Here is a 20,858-nt window from a genome sequence, read left to right on the forward strand (position 1 = left end):
TTCATCTCTGTCTCTCTCTCTCTCTCTCTGTTTGTGCCTGCAGCATCAGGGTTGGGCTTACAGCCATAAATATGTATATGAATATGAATATGAATATGAAAGCGAATTTGAATATTCAAATGGGAAAAAGTTGACTAATACGATTTAAAGTTCAATGCCCAAAAAGCAACAAAAAGTTACGTGCAATTGGCCTGAGAGAATCGCATAGAAGAGCGCATCATTACAGATGCATTAACTGATAATTGTTTCTGTTTGGATTAAGACTGCTTAGCTAAGAGTAGCACGAGCTATTAGCTGAGAGCTGACTCAGCCTACTCGAGCAATTCGATGAGAACATTAAACCTTTGCTCGTAGAAGTATCTATATGTGATTTGTGTTAGTAAATGTATCTTTATCTAGTATTTGCTATGCACCCAAGTCAGAAGAATCTATAAGGTACAAGAGCAAATAGCCGAGAGATACAAGAGTATCTGTGAAGCTACGTTTCGTATTGGGAAGTTGCAAAAGTAGTTACTAATGAGGAGGACCTTTAAGTAAGTATCTTTCAGATACAAATATATTTGCAACTCCATAAGATACAAAAGTATCTTTTACATAGTCCAACTGCAATTGCCACAAGATATAAAGAGAGTGTTCTATGATAGATTGGCGTATCTTTGATATGCGAAAGTATCTTTCAGATGCAACAAATGTCAGCGAGAGGGAACAAGGCTTAGAATCAAAAGTATCTTTAGGATGTCTTGCAATATGAACTGTTAGGTACGCATGCCAGTGGCATCTGTGAGATACAAATGTATCTCTTTGCACATGCGGAGTTGGCCCTACGCAAATACAGGGTATGCATGAGCGCATTGTTGACTCGGCCATTGAATTCAACTCAGCTGAATTCAATTGAATTGAACTGTGAATAGAAGCGAATAGAGCTTTGCCTCCCCCTTTTGCAGGACTTGCTCAGTGACGGATGTTTTCAAACATTTTCCGAGCATGTCAGCGTGCGCTCATCTCTGCACTTTTTTGTCTATTTGTCTGTTTGTTTTTTATATTTTTGAATATTTGTGTTGGCAGCGTTTGGTCAGCGACAGCAACAGCAACAACAATAGAAACGAGAATGCGCTGCCTAAACAAACAAAAGCTGCGCGGCTGCGCGGCTGCACGGCTGCTGCGAGCGCGTGCGCAACTTCAACTTCAACCTGAAACAAAAGGGAAAGTGGAAAGTGGAAAGCGGAAAAACTGACCGCACGCGAGGTCAGCAGCTGACTTTGCATAGAGGCAAAAGGCTTTTGGCCTCTGCTCAGCGCACAAATTCAATTTCATATTTTGTTTACTTTGATAAATGGGCGGGGCACGCTAAGCCGCGACAATGGGCGCCGATTAAAGTCATAATTTCTGGGATTAAGTTTTCAGCTTTCAGTTTCAGTTTTTTTGCTTTTGGAAGCAACCAACCGAGCAGCAGCAGCAGCACTCGAACACAGCGGGTCACGAACTACTTGCGGTTACACACACACACACACACATATATATATATATATATATATATACATATATTTCGTAAATTATAACGAATTATGACATATTAAGATTTATATTTATGGCACAAAAGGACTTTTTGCCAGCGCGAGAAGCGAGAAGCAAAGAAAAGGAAACCGCGCACAGGAGGCGACCGCAAGATGAGAGGCGCCTTCTCACCTTCGCGCTGCAGCCTCCTGCGCCTGCTCGAATTTCAGGGCGCAGAGCCTTGGACAACAGGCAAAGGCACTGGCAGGGGCACAGCTGTTGCCTGGGCGAGTCCTTGCGCCGTTTTTGTGTCTCTCGCACAGTTGCCTCGCGCTGCGTATTATGATTTCATATATATATTTTGATTTATTGTTTTGCTTATATTGTTTTGCAATACATTCAGGTATTTCGTATTTCGTATTTCGGTTTCATTTTTTTTTTTTTTGGCAAATGCCTTTCGCCTTTGTTGTCCTTGCGGCGCTTGTCCTTGCTATTGAGTCTGTTCGCTGTGCGGTTTCTGCTTTCTGCAATATTTATGTTAATTTCGACTCCCAACGGTTTCTGCCAAGTCAGTAGCTAATGGCACATCGAATCGTTGACTCTCGCACATCCTGCGTAGAGGCGGCACGAAATATGATCGCATTGTTTGGATATGTTGACTGCATCGCATGTAGAGCTGAATATATTACTTGAATATTATCTAATTTTATTCATGATTATATTTGTAATATATAATTATAGATCTAGGAATTAATAAGCAATTTTATATTAAGAGAGGTTGAGTTTCACTCATTAAATAAAAACAACTCCGTTCACAATTGATCCAGCATCTAGACACCTTGATGTAGTCTAGACAACCACCATTAGCCTCACACTCCAGTTAGTCCAATAAGAAATCATATTGGTTGTGTGTCCGAGCTAAATTCGCTGCGCACAAAAGTAGGCAACATTTTTTAATACGGCATACGCAATGCGCGCAAAAGCAGGCAACAGTTTCTACGCTGCTTGAAATGCGAAGGCAACAATCGGTATTTGGGAAAACTTATATGCCCGTTTGCATATGAAGTGCAGAGAGTTAATCCACCTAGTAACACGCTGCTTACACTATTAGTTTTCCTGCGGGCCTAATCTACAGGGTATCCTTGTGCGTATTGCCTCTGAAGCTTCAAGTCTAATTTCCCATTTTCATAAATTTCAATTTGAACAATGGCTTAGTATTAAATAATTTTTATTTATCATAATTTTATAATATAAACTTTGATCTTTTACAAAAGTGCGTTAATATAAGTATTTAGCGAGATTCGTGCTAAAAAAAAATATATATGTATATATAATAGGGGATAATACACAATATAATAATCATATACATATGTATAGATGTATACATAAATGTTATTAATGAACATGACTTTTCTTATGGCAGGCCGCAGACGCCTTCAAAACTTGCACACACACACATCAAATATATATATTTGTATATAATATAAGATGCCATATAGTATCTGCTACAATGACCTTTCGCTATATATATAGCACTATATAGCAACATTCGCTATATTTCTCGTTCTTCGTCTCCTTCTTCTCCATCTTCTGAGCACAATCAAAAATGTTTGTAGCTTGTCTTTAGAGTTAGCTTTATAGTTAGTTAATTATTTTGCTTGCTTGCTATGAATTGTTGTTGTCGCCTTCAACACTTCTTCAGCTTTCATAAGTTTACAAAATTTGGTGATCTGCAGCTATATAGAAAATCATATAGCTTGTGGTATAACAAAAATGTGAGAAATCAAATGGGGGATTTGTTTTTGACTACTGAGCTGAGGCGTCTACTGTCTACTGTCTACTGTCTACTGCCTGCCGGCGGCTATCGGCTATCGACTGTCGACTGTCGACTGTCGACTGTCTACTGTCGCCTCACTGTGCGCTCCCGCTCCCTGCCGCTCTCCTCGCGCTGCAGACGCGGCGGCGAGTTCTGTCCGCTGGCTGGGGCAGCTCCTCCTCCGGCCCCGCCTCCGGATGCTGAGCCATTCGAAATGCGCGCTTTGCGCGAACGCTTGAACTTGGCCATGTCCTCGCCAAAGACGTCGCCGGTGCGCAGCGCCGAGATCAGATCATCGAATTCGCCCTTGTTGTCGCTCTTGGTCAGCGAATCGCTGCCTGAGCCGCTGCCATTGCTGGCGGACTTCAAGCCCAGATTGCGGGCGACGCTGCTCATGAGTCCGGTTTTGTTTTTGCGCTCGATGGTGCGTTTCTTCAGCTCTGCCTCCTGCTTGGCGCGCTTCTCCTCCTCCTCCTGGCGGCGGCGGAAGCTCTCGTTGTCGTGTCGCGCCTCCGCAAATGCAGCGAGGAACGAATCGAAGATGCCAAAGAATTCGTCCGGCTGCAGCACTGAGCCATCCTCGCCAAAGAGCCGCACAGCCCGATCGAAACGCGTCTTCATGTCCTGGAATTTATCCTCGAGCTCCGCGAATCGCACCGAGGCCTGAGCGTGAAATTCGCGCATCACTGGCAAGAACCGATCGCCCTGCTGTGCCGGGCCGGAGCTGCGATGGAACTCGATTTCACGCGCCACATCTGCCAGGCCCGTGCGCAGCATCTGTATATCCTTGTCCATTTCGCCGAGAGACACCTTGGACGCTTCACGCACATGCGGTATATCGTCCTCCAGCTTGAGCAGATCCTTGAACTTCTTCTCAATCACCTGCACCAGATAGTGCAGCAGTGTGGTGCCCTTGGCAGCGCTCGACTTGGTGTCCGCCAAGCGATTCAACGAGGCCAGCCGGAAGCCTGACGCGTTGCCGCGTGCACCCCGATTCATATAGTTGCCTGGCAACGAGAGAAGCCGCATTAAGATAGAGAAGACCTAAGCTGTAAGCCGATCATACCCAATGCCAGAACCAGCTCGAGCAGCTTGCGCAAGCGCCTCGAGCGTGCCACCTCCCGGGAGGCCTCCATGACGCTGGTGATGCGCGGTATTAGATCGTTCACTGTCAGCATAAAGCGCTTCTTGTAGTGCAAACTCTTCAAGCGCTGCTCATAGTGCGGAATTCTGCAATTGCAGGGGACGAGAGATGCATATAATATTAGCTTTAGCTTTAGCTTTAAAATGGGTAATACAGATAGATAGTGTCATATGAGGGCTATCAGGGAGAAGCTTAATTTGCTCTTTGATCTCTCCTGAACGGAGGCTTCTGTCTAGGTTGATGCAGGGGGATAAGCCACTGTCTACATCTCATGCTCCCACTCACTTGGATATCTCGTAGAGAAAACGATCCGCACGTGCCAGCGACTCAATATCCTCGCTGTGCTCATCCAGCAGCGCACGCTCCTCGGCAGATGGTGTAAACTTGAGCAGCTGCTCGACCATATCCAGCGCCAGCTGCTCATTGCTATCCATGGAGAGTATGGCTCTGTAAGGGAAATTGGACACCGATCAGTCGAAACCCCTGGCCCAGGCGGCATCGCACTCACTTGGATATATCCATGTCGCTCATCTTGAGCTTGCTCAGCAATATCGTGCAGTTCTGGGCGCGCCGTCCATCGATAACGGAGAGCACCTTCTGTTTGTTTTTGCCAGAGACGCGCAAGTCCTCATATGAGCCATCGGTGGTCTGTGAGTGGGAGAGTTCAATAGATTAGTGATCAGTTTCATAGGGAAGGGGCTAAACAGAGGAGATTCCTCCAGGGAATCGCGGACAAAGGGATTTCTTCTCCTTCTACCGTTCTCGCTCATGAGACTGACCGATACGCCGTTCTTCTGATAGGCCGAGAAGAGTTTATCGATGCTCTCGAGCTCCATGTTGTTGTAGAGCTTGCTTTCGTCCAGCTCGCTCCAGACGGTGCCCTGGAGCTTGGCATCGGGCAGCTTGGACCAGTTGAAGCTCTTCAAGGGGTTCGCTGGCTGTGGCACGTTCTTCTTTGGCAACTCCACTTTGGGTGGTGCTGGAGCTGCAAGGCATGATCCACATTAGGTGAGTCTCTCTCCGAGAAGCGGCAAACAATGTCTCCCACTTACCCATTGTTGGCGTCATGCTGGGCGGCGGTGGTGGCGCGCCGGGACAGGGCGGTGGTGGTGGCGGCAACATGGCTGGCGCCATCGGCGGCGGTGGCGGCGGCACCGCCTTTATCGGCGGCGGTGGTGGCGGCGGCGAGACGGCGCCGTTGCAGCCAGTGAGGCCGGCCACCTTTTGGTCGTCGGGTATGCTGCCCTCGGTGACGAGTCGCTCGAGGCGAGCGCGCTCCTGTTGCTCGGATTGCAGACGGTGCTGCAGATCCTCGGCCTTCATCTCGGCGGTCTGAGCGCGCTGCACGGCCTGCGAGTGCTGAGCGGACTCCTTCTCGAGGCGCTCGCGCATGCGCGCTAGGCTCGTCTCGAGGTCCTCCTTCTCCTGCATGCGCAAGTCCAGCTCCTGCTCCTTTTTGGCCAGGCGCGACTGCACCTCAAAGTTCTCGCGCTCCAGCTCGTCGGCTCGCTTGCGCGCCTGCGTCAGCTGCTCCTCCTTGACCAGCAGCCGCACCAGCTTGTTGACGTCGATTTGAAGGGGCGCCACGTCCGGGTCGTGCACGGGCGACTCGCTGGCCAGCTTCAGCTGCTTGCCGGGGTCATCGGGGTCGCTGATCAAGTCGCTGCTCGGACGCTGCTCCACCTGCAGCACAATCTGCTGCACGACGCGGTCAATCAGCAGCCAGTGCTCCGTGCAGTGGCCAGTATCTGGAAGAACAAACAGAAGGGTTCCATCAGCTGTCAAAGAGAGGTGGGCGAGGGGGGGAGGGGGGAGGGGTAGTCACTTACAGGGCAGCAGCAGCATGTGCTGGAGCAGTGAGAGCATGTGCGGGTAGGCGGGCGAGTGGCTCAGCTTGCGGCGCAGCAGCTCAAACATGGCGCCAGCGCTCTTGGTGTCCACATGCTCCTCGTTGAAGCGGCGGGCGAACTCCTTCTCGTCCTCGGCGCGCACCATCTCAAAGAAGTCCTACAAGGGCAAACGGGTTTAGTTAGTCTTCAATCTCTCACAGCATCGCAGCTGCTGCTCGGCTTACCAAATGCCTGTCCAGCGTCTCGTTCTCGTGTGTGCGCAGCTTGTCGATGACTGGCTGGATGCCCAGCATGAGGAATTCGTAGCGCAAGTGCAGGCGGAACTCTAGGTTCTCCTGGCCCGGCCCGTAATTGAGCACCGCATTCACGAACGACATCAGGGCCGTCTTCAGATTAACGTTATCTCTGTAGGCATACGTCGAGCGGTCCAGGTCGTTGACTATGCTCTGGAAGCGCGTGCGCTCCGTTGCGAACTCCTGGAAGTGCAGCATCGCCTGCAGCACCTTGCGATGCCCGCCGGGCACCAGGCAAACCGCTCCGAGTATCTCCAGGGCCGATATCTTCGTTCGGATGTTATCCGCCGCCAGCGAGCGGGCGATTGTGTCGATGGCCGTCGGATGGGCGAGCACATGGGCGCGGCCCATCGAGTTGTTCATCAGCGCCTTGATGCAGCCGATCAAGCTGGTGTGCAAGGAGCTGTTCGCTACGCGTATGTCCAGCTGGAGCAGCAGATTCAATAGGGCCGGCAGCCCATCCAGCTCCACGAAGCGCAGCACAAAGCTGTGCGTGGAGGTGCGCAACGCCGTCTTCAGTGCGTCCACAAAGGCGGCGTGGTTGTCCATGCGCGTGTTCAGCTCGTGGCTGGGCGAGTCCTCCGGCGACAGCGAGACGTGCACCACCAGCTCCTTCAGGCGCTCTATGTAATGCTCGGCGGTCGGTGGCTGGGTGATGGCGGCTGCATCGGGCCCGTCGTTGGCGTCGACGGGCAGCTTGCGCGAGCAGTAGATCTGCCACTTCTTCTGGGCGGGCAGGCTGAGCATCGCCTCCTTGTTGGGCGCCGTCAGGTCCAGCTCCTCGACCAGCTCTGCGAACTTCGTGTCCAGCTCATCCACCGACGGCATTGGCTGTGTGGGCGTCAGAGTCTGCAGCGTGAACTCGCCCTCCACCACACATATCTCCGGTGGCTCGTCATCCTGCAAGAGACGAGCTATTACTTTCAGCAACAACAACAGCACGTCAAGCCTCAAGCCTCAAGCCTCTAGCGACGGGGGCCGTTAACAGTGCAGAACCAATTGTGAAAGACACAAACACACAGACATGGGGCAACCTTCCGAGTTGCATTGAAATTGAAATTGAAATTGTAATTGTAATGCTTGTAATCGATCCAGCGCCACGGGGGCTAGACTGGCGCTAGTTGCTCGTGCTCTGTGCTCTGTGCTCTGTGCTCTGTGCTCTGCCCAAGCAACAGTCGGTTCCACTTCAGATTCTACGAGCTAAGGTTCTTCTTGTATTCGCCTATTGCGTCGTAGCTCGACTGCAACCAGCTCTAGAGTCGGTTTAGGCAAAGGCTTGAACAGAAACGTTCTAGTTCAGCCCCAATTCTATCTAAAACCGAGGCAACAACACAACTGCCTAAGGCAGGAGAGTGAGAGAGCAAGGCTATTCATCTGAGTAGCACAGTTAGGAGATCTCTAAGAAGCATCGATTGACAGAGAATAGGATGACATTGAGAGTAGAGATGAGAACATTTAGTCATAGGCCGCAGAGCTAGAAACCTTTACGATCTGTGTCTGTATTTTCTTCTCTGACCCAGCAATTGAATTTATCACCTATTGCTCTCTCTCTCTCTCTCTATAGTTCCCACGTCTTATTCTTATCTCTTCTTGTTTCATCTATTTTCCTTCGTATTTCGTTTTTCCTAGACTCCCTAATTTGGAGCTATCAAAGGGAGGGAGAGAGAGAGGGAGAGGAGCGAGAGAGCGGCAGAGAGAGAGAGGAAGAGAGAGAGAAAGAGAGAGAGAGAGAGAAGAGAGAGAGAGAGAGAGGCGAAGGAGAGAGAGAGAGAGAAGAGAGAGAGAGAGAACGAAGAGAGAGCGAAAACGAAGAGAGAGAGGGAGAGAGAGGAGAGAGAGAGAGAGAGAGAGAGACAGAGAGGAGAGAGGAAACAGAGAAAAGAAGAGAGAGATCGAGAGAGAGAGAGAGAGAGAGAGAGAGAGAGAAATAGAAAAATAGAGAGGAAAAAGCGAGAGAAGAGGATGAAGAAGGAAGAGAAGAGGGAAAGAGAAAGGCTCAAGGAGAGCGAGAGAGCAGAGACGAAGAATAGCCTCCTCTCTCTCTTCCCTCTATCTCTCCTCTCCCTCTCTCCCTCTCTCTCTCTCTCTCTCTTTCTCTCTCTCTCTCTCTCTCTATTTCTCTTGCTCTCCCTTTCTCTCTGTCCTTCTCTCTCTATATATATCCCTCCCTCATGACAAGTACAAACACAGGGAACCAGTCTACTTACAGAACTTTCTTCAAGTCCGTTTCTGTATCTTATCTTCTTTTTTCCACATTCTCTCTGCTTGTCTCCCTCTCTTTCTCTGCCTTTTGACCTACCTCACGCTCCATCTTCCCTTACCTACTAACTGTCAACCATCTGTGCCCCCTTCAGAAACATTTAGCATAGTTACGGCGCCCTGATTGCTCTTTCACCCGTTGCAAGAGCTCTTCAGGTTCTTTAAGACTAAGTGCGCTTGACGCAAGTTCTGTTGGTTTAGCTAAGCACCTGAGACAACATTATTTGGTGCCGCCGCTCCCTCTCGATATCGACAGCTGTTGAAGTGCCTATTCTTTCTCTCTCCAAGTTTGTATACCCTGCTTTCACTGAGAATGCATTCGGAAATGGGGGCTATAAGGAAGCTTTGCCTGGTATAACACTAAACGATAAATATCGATAAACAGTTTCAGAGTTTTCAAGTTGTTCTTTAACGTCTTTTATTTGCCTTCTAACTCAAGGGCATCTGCTAGTCGAGCTAGTCTCGCCTCTTGTCTCTCGCCCACCTTATTATAATTTTCTTTTGATTATTCACTTCACTTATGCAACTTCGTGCACAACTCGATGCCAGTCAAATCACTGCGAGTTGCTGTCGCACTCGTATTTCGCTCCACTCCACTGGGTCAGGGGTAAACACAGAGGAGAGGGAGCCGCCTCAAGTCGAGGGGCAGCAATTGTTAACCTATGTTAACAATTGGCACGTGACTAAAGACGATTCTTATACCTTTAAGATTGATTGAAAAGAAAGAGTGAGAGAGAGAGAGAGGGAGAGAGAGAGACAAAGACAATTCGTGTCCAGCTCACATATTAAATGAAATATTCTTTGAGCTACTTAAAGAAAATGCAAATTGAATTCATTTCTGGGCATGACTGGGTCAAATTGAATAAATTATGATATAGCTCACAGTAACTATATATCTGCCATGTGATATAGCTGGCTGAATGACAGTTGAAGCAATAACTGAGCGTAGAAAATGGATTTCTTGCATATCTAGTTATCTCGTTAGCTTGAGCTTGCCATGTGGAATTCTGATCAAGCTTGAAGATCTAGCTGAAAATGAAGAGTCTGAGGCATTTAACTACCCTAGACTATGGCATATAGCAAAGGAGAAGCCCATTAATAAATCTTCAAAAAAGGAATTCGCTTGAGACAACTTCCAGGTTCCTGAACGTATGATGACTTTTTAGTACTTTCGTTATTTTCTATGCTTTCAGCTGTAAATTTACCAAAGCCTCAGCTGTTGTCCCTCTCAGTCTTAGTTCAGATTAGGTTGATCTTATCTTATCTTATCTGAACTTATCTGATCTTCATGTCTTCTAGGCTCACTCCATTGATAGTAGTTCTTGCTTATGGATCAACTTCTATGTCTCATATCTTAGAGAGTATTTATCCCTCCCCTTTCCCCTAACAGCTCCACCCCTTCCTCACGAATTGAGCATTTCCAAGAGCAGTTCTTTGTATTAAGGAAGTTCTAAATGCCCCCAGACTTCAGCTAGTCACTTCAATGACTATGAAATTATCCCATAATTCTCATATAGACTTCTCCCCCTTCTTACCCACCTTCCTTTCTCCTTACCTTGAAACAACCGCACCAGACGCGCTTGCCTCGAAACACCGGCATCTTCTTCTTCTGCTGCTGTCGGTAGTGCTTCTGCAATGGGGTCTCGCAGCTGCTGTGCGATTTCTTGAAGCCAGCAACACTGCCGTTGCCTGCGCCGCTGTTGCTGCTGTTGTCGTGGGCGTCGCTCTCGTGCTCCTTGCTCAGTCCAAATGGATAGCCAAAGGTGTAGCCTAATATATTGTGGGTGTAAAAGGAGTTGGCGCCGTTGCCCAAGCTGCGGCTCTCATCTGCATGTTCCACGCAAACGTTGCTGTTGCCGCTGCCGTTGCTGTTGCCGTTGCTGTTGCTGCTGCTGCTGCCGCTGCTGCTGCTGTACTGTTGCCAGTAGCGATAGATACTATTGAAACAGCTCAAATCACTCAAAATACTTTTCCAGTGCTCGAAATCGAAACGTTCCTGAAAATTGGCCGAGGAGGTGTCGCTCGCGCCGCCGTTGGGTCGGCTGCTGCAGCTGCTGTTCAGGCAATTGCTGCTGTTGCTGTTGCTGCTGCTGTTGCTGTTGCTGTTGCTATTGCTGCTGAGCTTGAGCGTCGCTGTGCTGCCTTGGCTCAAGTCACTGCAGCTATTCAGGCTGGTGATGGATATTAAGCTGTTGTTGTTGTTGCTGCTGCTGCTGCGAATGTTGCTGCTTCGTAGATTGGCGCTGTTGCTGTTGCTGCTGCTGTTGTAGCCGTTAAGCACTATGCTGCTGCTCCGTATGTTGCTGCTGCTGCAATTGTTGCTATTGCTCTGACTGTTGTCACTGGTTATTGTTATCTTAGTTACGCCCGCTGTGCTGCTTGTTGTGGCAGCAGTTGCTGCTGTCGCTGCTGCTGTTGCTGTTGCTGTTGCTGTGGCTGCGACTGCTGTCGTTGGTGTTGCATTGATTGTGATGCAGCTGCTGTTGTTGTTGTTGGTGGTTGTGGTGGTGTTGCTGTTGGTGCTGCTGCTGCTGTTGGCTGCAACAGTTGCTGTTGCCTTGGGCTTCTCTAGTGTGCTCTCTGGCGATGTCTGCAATATTTCCGTAGTGGTGCTCTGCGTATCCGGCTCATTGATACAAACAATGGGGCACGCCTGTAGCTTCTGCAAGGAGACAAACACACATACACAGCTATTTAGATTGAGATGCATAGATTAATCAAAATTTATGTAACTATCGGAATTTGTCCATTAAATCATTCCCACTGCCCACTTGTCATGGCATTCTTGGCCAAAGCCAAAGCCAAAGCCAAAGACATGGGCCGAGGTGTCTAACCAGACAAATGGCTGTCAGCTCGCATGCCAAGGCAACAAACAGCACAGCAACAGCAACAGCAACAGCAAATGCAATTGCGTTCAATTCAATGACTATCAAAGCCAACTGAATGCGTGTGTGTGTGTGCGTGTGTGTGCAAGCGTGCGTGTGTGAAATATACATATGTTTATACCCTACCCCATAGCGGGGCATATATGAGTTTACTTCATATTAACCAGTTAAGCTAATTCGATATATAACCAAGACAATCGATAACAATACATTCGATAACTATTGACAAAAGTATCGTAGCACACACAAACATAAATAGACGATAGCTGACCAATTATCAAATAAAGCATTGGCAAAACATAAACACCGATAACTGTGTTATCGATAACTAACAACATAATCGATAGCCAGTAGACATCGACATCGGCATCGACAACAGAGCTCGAAGAGTGCAACGATAGTCTATATACTTCATCTATCCTCGGCTAGGCCACAATCGCATCGAGGGTATGCATATTCTATTTGGAGTACTTGAAAGATTTATATCGAGCATTATGCATTCCGTTTCGTGGGTTTTTCGTTATTGTTTGGCGCGTGGGCAAATGTAAAATCTCTTGACTTGCTCGCTGTGCTGGCTGTCATAAATGTCTGGCAATTGTCGAGACCGAAATGCGCTTTGACATGTGTTGAAATCGCGCAGAGGATCAACATCCCCACCTCCTTCTTAATGCGTGTGGGTCGCGACTAGATTCCATAGTAGAATGCGAAAGGGGAAATTTCGAGACGGTTTCGAAATGAGCTCATGCCAAGGGATCGAGATCAGGTCACATTAGAAGTGAAAACGGAATGGAATGGGAATGGGCTCTCAGCCTATTGATCTGTATCAAGAATGCATATCATAGAGTGTTCGAATCTGCTTATGATTAGGGTCGAAATCTAGATAGAGTGGGAAATGGCTTTCGGAGTCGGATCTATGACTTGTTCAACTCAAAAGCCACATAGAATGAGAATGAGTTTACGGGCACAGATCGAGATTTAGAATGTAGAACAGATAATGAAATATGAAACTGGGAATGAAATTCGACATTCGAAATGTCTTTTGCTGATGTGCTGAAGCATATGGGAATGATCGGGCATTGTTGGCTTCGTAATTGCTGTTTCACTCAATTAGCCATGCGAATTGCAATCAAATTTATGTAAATATATAATGTAATAATGGTCTAAGTGAGTGTGTGCAATGCGCGTTAGATAACTTCGAGTTACCCACTCTCTGCAGACAGTCTGGCAACGTTGATTGAGGCCAGGCTGTCAGCCAGCCAGGCAGCCAGCCAACCAGCTGTTACTAACTCTATTTGGTGTTTTTTTTTTCTCTGTTTCTTTTCCGCTTTTCAACATAGTTTGAGTAACTAACTAACTAAGTAGGCAACTAATTTAGCTGCCATCAAGTCAAGTTGCGACCCAGTTGCCAACGCCAACTGTTTCTGTTTCTGTTTCTATTTCTATTTTTGTTTCAGTTTTTCTTTTTGTTTTCGTTTTCGTTTCTGTCAAATCGGGTCAATGCTTTGGCTCAGAACTGTCAGCGAACAGTCTGGCAACGCTCTGTGTGGGCGCCTGCACGGCCTATGCGACTGACTAATTTAGCCAAAGCTGCGTCTTTTCTTTTTGTTTTTGTTTGTCATTTGAATATTGTATTTGCTGCGCTCCAATCAAGCGTTACGGCCATAAACAACTCGGCTAGCAGTCGGCGCTTATTTGGCCACAATTAAGAGCCAATATTTGTTTGCTCATTAAAAAGGGTCAACATACACACACACACACACACACACACACACACTGCCCACGATCAACGGGAAGATGAAGCATTGCGAAATCGCAAGCTGACACAGTTACATCCAGCAAACAGCCAAAAACTTCTGCAAACTTTAACCAAATCAAACTCTCTTAGCCAGAAACTGTAGGGCAGACAAACTTTGTTTGCCCAAGGCTAAAAGTGACTCCGCACTAGTCTATAGACTGCAATTTAAAAGAGTTATATATGGAGTATGATACTTACCCCATACTACTCTATATACCCATTATAATACACCTTTTTGTACAATGATCTCATATACCCAATAAACTCAGCCTACATAGAGTATATTCTCATCCTTATACACACTCTGCATGCTCATATATGACTACTACCTAAAAACATCTGTAAGTCTCTCCCATAGGATAATTCGCAGTTCCATTCATATATAGCTGAAGACATCTCATACATATGCATACCATATAAGACTTATATTGTATATAAACATCTAGACCTGCCTCAAGTATATTTCCTGCTAATTAAGTAATTAACTGCTTAACAAATATTACCCGAGTACGTTTTGAAATGTTAGTTATTTCCTATATAGCCAGCTTATAGATACGTGGCTAAACTAACTAGAAATATACTGGTTAGGTGAACTTCCTATACAAACACGTATATATATATATATATATCGATATATATTAACCAAATATATATAATATATAATTGCTGCTCTACGTTTCTAATGATCATTCATTCTGTACTACCTATAAGACCTTAGTCACTTATAGGTATTCCGCTCTAATTGAGTGATAAATAGTTTTCATTCAAGCTCCAATTCCTGAATCGAAAACGCATTCATTTGAAATTGGCTTTGATTATTCAATTACAATTGCACTTGGCTGTTTCCCTTCCCCAATTTCTGATATGCGAGCCACAGTCTTTCCGTGTCGCCTCGCATGGCTGTTACATTTTTCACACTTGTCCATGGCACGCCCCCTTGATTCCAAGCATCCATTTCCGAGTACACCCACTCGAAAGGTTTGTCTCGTAATAACTTCATAAAGCGGGCGCCAAAAAGTGAAATGGAAAATGTTTGGCGGGGAGACCAATGAAATGAGAGCAGTCTGTGCTCAACTGAAAGATACCCTGTATGATCTGTCATATATGTATATATAGCTTAAAGATTATAATACAGGAAATATTTTTAAAAAAAGAGCTGCAATTCGATTTCGATTTTTATCGATTCTATCGATATATCATAAAGCGTATTTATACTATACATTAATATCGACTCTTTCAGCAACATGAAAACCCTTTTGAACCACATTCAAATAGTTTACAGGGTATATCATACAAACCAACATTAAGGCAGGAAGCTAAGAAGATGTATATAAATGTATGTATATATATCAAACACAACAACAATGTATGCTTGCCCTTAATACCAAAAAGACGAAAAATCAAGTGACTCGCAAAAATGGGAAAAACTTGTTTTTCCGCATTGCCTGGAAAAATTGTTGCGCGAATGTTGAAAGCGACGCCAACTGGCGACGGTAGCTGCTGTCATTGTTGTTGCTGTTGTTGTCGTTTATTGTGTTGCTGTTGCTGCTGTCAGCAGCCGCAGCAAACTATGTGAAACTTTTCCTTTTCGAGCCGCAAAAGACCCGTTCATCAGCTGTCGCCGCATTTAAGCGCATCTTTACCCACATTTTATGCAAATGGCAGCTGATTGAGCAGCTTACAAAGAGACACACACAGCACACACACACACACACAACATACACACAGCGCGCACAGCAGCTGCTGCAATCAGTTGTCATCAATCATTTCAGATAAGCGAAAAATCGAGCTTTAATTAATAGATAAATGCGTTTGCAATGCGAGCAACATGAGCAATCGATAACAGCATTATCGATAGCTAAAGAAACTGACTAATGAATAGTAAATGATGACAACAGTTTAGCCAATTTAGATCCATAAGCATAAATACCAATATCGATAACAGCCTAATCGATAAATAGTAGGCTCAAATAGTAATAATATGACCAGTAACTAACATACGTAAACAATCGATAGCTAGCAATAAAGAGTCATCCACTGACCTCTCAGTGTGCCCAAGCCTTCATAAACTTTCGATGGTCAACTCATCGATTATTGTTATCGATGGCCTTGCTTTACTGGCTTTTTTACTGTATTTGGATTATATTGAAATTCCGATTTGCATAAACAGTTTGGCACGCTCATCCATTATCGATTTTTATAGCGATCAATCATTGTGCGAGGCTTTCCTTATGGCAACACCAAAGCCAGTCAGGCATTCAGGCACTGGAGCAATCGGATATAGAGGGGTAACTGGATGAGAGGCTTTGCTTTCGCAGACATTGTCGCACGGTCCAAAAATAGTCATTACGATCAGCTAACGATAGTTGATATAACGAACTGTTCAAACAGTTTTTTTTTCGCCACTTTTATGTTTTCTCTCCTTCTTTTTCTTTCAACTTGTCAGTTGGACAGTGGAACGACTGGACTGGAGAGTCAATTGCATGAATTTTCAGCACATTTTCGGCGCATTTGGCAGCGAACGGCAATTATGGTAAAAGGTTTCATCATCTCCAATCGATAGACAATGCTCAAGGAATTAAAGCTAAGCAACAAGTTGAAAACTCTTTTATTAAGGAAGGAAATTGGTTGAACCTAGAGATAGCAACATATACACATAAATGTTTGATTGGCATAAAGGCATTGCTGGCTCTTTAAGCCATGGCTCACGTGCCGCAAGTAATGTTAATCATGTTCATTTCATTTCTTATAAAAATGAACAGAAAAAACATCTCATTCGTAATCGCAACAGCCATTAAAGTCAGGTGAAGAGCCTCTAAATTATCTAAAAGAAAAGACAACTGACTCGAAAAAAAAATATATATATATATATTCAAGTGAGATGCGGAAACTGAAGAAAGAAAGAAATATAAGAGTGATCTAGTGAGAGAGTGTATGGCTAAAAGATACCCTATCAAACGTGCCTGCTATACCAAATATTTTAAGTGTCAACAACGCAATAAAATCCAAAATGAAGGCAAGAAGAGCTATCGATACTTATCGAGCTATCAATTACTATAACTGCAACTAACTCGTAAAACGTGTAAAATATCTAAAGTTTGAAATCGATTTATATCGATTATATCGCTCAAAGAAAAGTTAGGTAGAGCTGAATCGATCCATTAATTAAGGCTAAAAGAGCTTGAACGTCCTCTACGAGTTCGTTCACGCCTGCCTGCCTAAGTATACCTCGCTTATCCACTTTTAAAACGGGGCACAGAGCATACTAATACTATCGCCCCTCAACTATCGTATATCTAATTGCACAGCATTAGACAAAATAAAGAAAAAATTTGTAATTTTTTATTATTTTTATTATTTTGTTATGATGTGGTTTGTGTTTGTTGCTTCAAGCCAGCAAAAGTAACAACAGCAACAATTGGCGCTGGACCGTGATGAAGGTGTTGTAAGGTGTTGCTTACATGCAACAACAACAACCACAACGGCTACAATAACTGAATTTCAGCGTGTATCAAAAGCAAATCCGAGTCCGCAAGCAAGCAAAAATAAAAACAATAAAACAAAACAAAACAACAGTAAAGGTAAATCGAAATCGTGTAATCAGGCATGCGGGTGTTAAAAAATTATTACACAAGGCAATTGGCTAAGGCAGCACCCCAGCCTGCCTAGCCACCCCACCCGCCTGCCTGCCGCCTGCCCTGCCCTGCCCTATGTGCCCCTATTTTAACACCCGCAGCGCCACCTGCCGGCCAGCCATGCAACACAATGCAAGATTCCAGTTTCGAATTTCAGTTTTGCATGCTGCCATCCAATAAAACAAAAACAAAAAACGCCCCGCATGCAAGCAGCCGAGAGGAGAAACGACTACAGCTCACAATATAATACTAGGTGCAATGGGTATACTCAGAGTTGCTAAGAAGCCCCATGGATCTAGGCAGCTACAAGGCTTATCGATATGATACATGTGTTTGCAAATACTGAAACATTAATCCAACTAATTTGGTATACATATTTAGGATAATTTATCTTTCCCTATGAGTGCTACAAAACTAGACTAGGCTAAAGTTGGAGTAATGTTCTTTAGGGAATTACTCTCCTGTTAATCAATTTCCTTGAATATGCCATAATTACAGGGTATTCGATGGCGCAACCAACCAAAAGCCAAGTCTACGTCAGCTAACTTAAATGAGACCGTCTTAAACTAGGACTTTCAAGTGCTTGGGAGCTTATCAAAAATATATTTTCAGTCGAGACAGACATGAGATACGTTTGCAAGCTTAATCCGATACTTTTGACGTTCTCAGCGCTAACTACTGGGTATCTGAGACCCCGAAACGAAACAACAACAACACACACAAAACACGCAAAGGCACAGCACATAAATAATCAGCAGTCAGAGGTGTCAAGTTCTAGTCAAAGTTGAGCTCGAGTGCACCAAAAGCGAAATTCGTTACGTTTTCAATACTCGCCCAAAGGCATTCAAAAGAGGGTATATAGGGTTGACAGGCATGTAGCTAGACGAATACCCAAAATTCCTGACACTTCGAGTTCCAGTCCAAGCAGGAGCGAGAGAGAGAGAGAGAGAGAGAGAGAGAGAGATGATATCCTCAAGCATTTAGAGCTCTTTGGTTGCTAACGAGTATTACATGGTCTGTTACACCCGGCTGAAATGTTCTCGAAATCACTTGCAGCGATTGTGTTGAACGGCGAGCGACATTTACAAAAGTTTGTCGGCTTTATTGCATTTGATATTTAGCCGAAAAAATTAGGCTTAAGAATTTATAGCGGTTAGGGTGCAGCCCCAACGGGTTCGATCGGGCGATCAAATGCCAGACTCTAAGAGCTAAGAGTGATCTAAGCGGCACTGCATGCTCAGCAGATACCCTGTAACCCACTCTTCTCGATGAGTTAAAATAGACTTTCAAAGCAACAGCTCTTATACTGACTCGCCCTTAGTCATCCGTATGCTCTTATAATCGTACTCTTATAATGCAATACCATTCTCTTCTTATATTGCTAACTCTTTCACTCGCATGTGATTCATTTTCATTTACTATTTCACATTTTCGCTCTCTATTAGTATTATTGTCTATACTTTTGCTGTCTTATACAAACATTTTCTAATATTCTAATACTTTTACTCAAGCTCTACACTCCACTCATTCTATACTCTAATACACTCTATACATATAGTCATACATATTATCTTATATTCTTATAATCCATCTTCAACTTATATCCCATTGTTTTCATTTATGTTCATAATCTTATACATTTATGCTTATGCTCTTTCTCTCTCTCTCCCACTCTCTTTCTCTCCCTGCCTCTCGCCTCTTGCCAGTTCCCAGTTACACTTATACCGTTGCCGTCGGTACAGGGTATACGTATTTTGCTTTATTTTGGCCAAGACAGACGGCGATCATCCTCTGAGCACCTGAGTAGGCAAATCTCAGCTCTGGACACAACTTTCACTTGAATCAACTTGTCGCAGTTGCTGCTGTTGTTGCTGTTGTTGTTGCCATTGTTGTCGCTGTTGTCTGTGGCTGCGGGCCTTCGGGGGCGATGCTTTTGATACTTCAGTCTGCATGGTGGCCCATTGTCTGATGGCTGAATGACCCCATCTCCCGCTAGCCAACCACTTCTGCCCCCTGCCACCCCGCTGGCAGCATTCGTCATGGCAAACCGTAAAAAGCCGAAAAAAAAGTTCAACAATTTGCCATTTTCTGCGCTTGGCTTGAACTTCATTTGCACAACTTAATTATGAGCTAAATCAACATAATTATGACGATCAATGTTGTAAACGAGGCTGGGCACAAGCCGTTGCCAAAGTGTTTTTTAATTATTATTGATACAAGTAAAACACAAAAACAAAGAAAACTTTACAAGAAATGATTTTGCAAATTGATGTTTCTTCGTTGGCTCATCAACATCAGCTCGAAACATGTGCGCAAAAAACATGCAACAGATCGCTGAACAACAGCAAAAAATTTATTCGAAGCTTGCATATGAAAGACTTAAGTTTGTCTGATTTTAATGGAGCTGGGATCAGGCATAGAACTAGTTGTGCATGGCTAAAGTGCTTACTGTTCTAGTCTATCATCTCTCATATCAGGAACATAGTCCATTAGAGAATGAGCTGAGATTATTACAAATGGATCAAATACTTCTCAAGATTGCAAACCTACAGGGTATGTCACTCATCCGTATAATGCAGCTAAAGTCTCTTCAAGCTAATAGCAAACACTGAATTTGCATAGCTAATAACACAAAGAGTCAAGCGAGGAGAGATAAAGAAGAAGAATGAGTAGAAAGAGTTTGAAGACTTTGACGATTGGCGTTAAAGCAAATTTCCATTTTGAGTGTTTCATAGATTTGCGATTGGCTTTTCCTAAATATATATAAATATATATATTTATGTATGCCTATATATATTTGGCATTTTTTATTTGTTGCTTTTTGGCTGACATTTAAAGTTTAAGAGGCCAGCGTCAGAGTTTTGGCCAGATCAACAGAGCAACTGAGCCAAAGCGACCAGGCAGCAAAACAGAGATAAGACGATATATGATATGGTATGATATACATACATACATACATATACAGTAGAATCCCAATAATTCAAAATGGCAAAGAGATCAATATTTTTTCGATTTACACAGAAAATAAAATTATTGAGATTTATTGAGAACGAATTTCTTTCAAAGGAATATAATTTTTTCAATTATCGAGACTCTACTGTATATATGCCATGTGTTATAGCCAATAAGCTATAAGACACTTAGATTTCAAGAGCCTTATTATTGATATTAAAATTAATAATTGACTGAATATTGAATATATTTCATATATTATATTTCATATATTATATACATAATCAGTAAACCCAAAGATAATTATTAACTTCAAAAAAATATATTTCTAGCTCTCACTCCTCCCTCTCTCTCTATATATCTTAGCGAAACTAACTACGTATAGCTATGGGTCTCTCCATCAGTCAACAGCTAAGCGGGGAAACTTGAAATACTTCGCCAGAACTTGAATATCACGAAGTTCAACCCAACTTTTGCGCCAAATGGCAATTAATTATAACTTTAAACACACTTTTCATGTATGCATATATAGTATATATACATATAGTACATATATATGTCTTCTAATGAGCCATTATACATAACTAGGGTATATGGAACGAGTTTCGTAGTCATAAATAATGCGAGTTGTCAATGCATAGCTATGCGCGCCCGCTAACTTAAAACATGATTCGTTTTCATTTGCTTCACCCTGTAGATCATCGAACGGGGTGTTTTGGATTAACTGACAATTAC

At 44.4% G+C, this 20,858-nt stretch overlaps 1 protein-coding gene across 1 annotated transcript in view; it reads right to left on the reverse strand.

Annotated features, from left to right (window-relative positions):
- Window positions 1-2,705: 2,705 nt before the first annotated feature.
- The window catches only part of DAAM (disheveled-associated activator of morphogenesis-like protein), a 33,710-nt gene continuing 15,557 nt past the window's right edge, over window positions 2,706-20,858 (reverse strand). The window contains exons 2-10 of the mRNA XM_089473098.1: window positions 10,412-11,518; window positions 6,529-7,497; window positions 6,284-6,461; window positions 5,507-6,202; window positions 5,234-5,439; window positions 4,963-5,102; window positions 4,740-4,901; window positions 4,377-4,540; window positions 2,706-4,317 (exon numbers count right to left, since the gene is read on the reverse strand). Of these exons, the coding sequence (XP_089329224.1) occupies window positions 3,395-4,317; window positions 4,377-4,540; window positions 4,740-4,901; window positions 4,963-5,102; window positions 5,234-5,439; window positions 5,507-6,202; window positions 6,284-6,461; window positions 6,529-7,497; window positions 10,412-11,518 (4,545 nt within the window). The 3' untranslated portion in view covers window positions 2,706-3,394. The remainder of the gene's footprint in view (window positions 4,318-4,376; window positions 4,541-4,739; window positions 4,902-4,962; window positions 5,103-5,233; window positions 5,440-5,506; window positions 6,203-6,283; window positions 6,462-6,528; window positions 7,498-10,411; window positions 11,519-20,858) is intronic.

The sequence above is a fragment of the Drosophila arizonae genome, chromosome X (genome assembly GCF_054131065.1).
Source record: "Drosophila arizonae isolate 15081-1271.41 chromosome X, UAZ_ARI_1.0, whole genome shotgun sequence".
Classification (NCBI taxonomy): domain Eukaryota; kingdom Metazoa; phylum Arthropoda; class Insecta; order Diptera; family Drosophilidae; genus Drosophila; species Drosophila arizonae.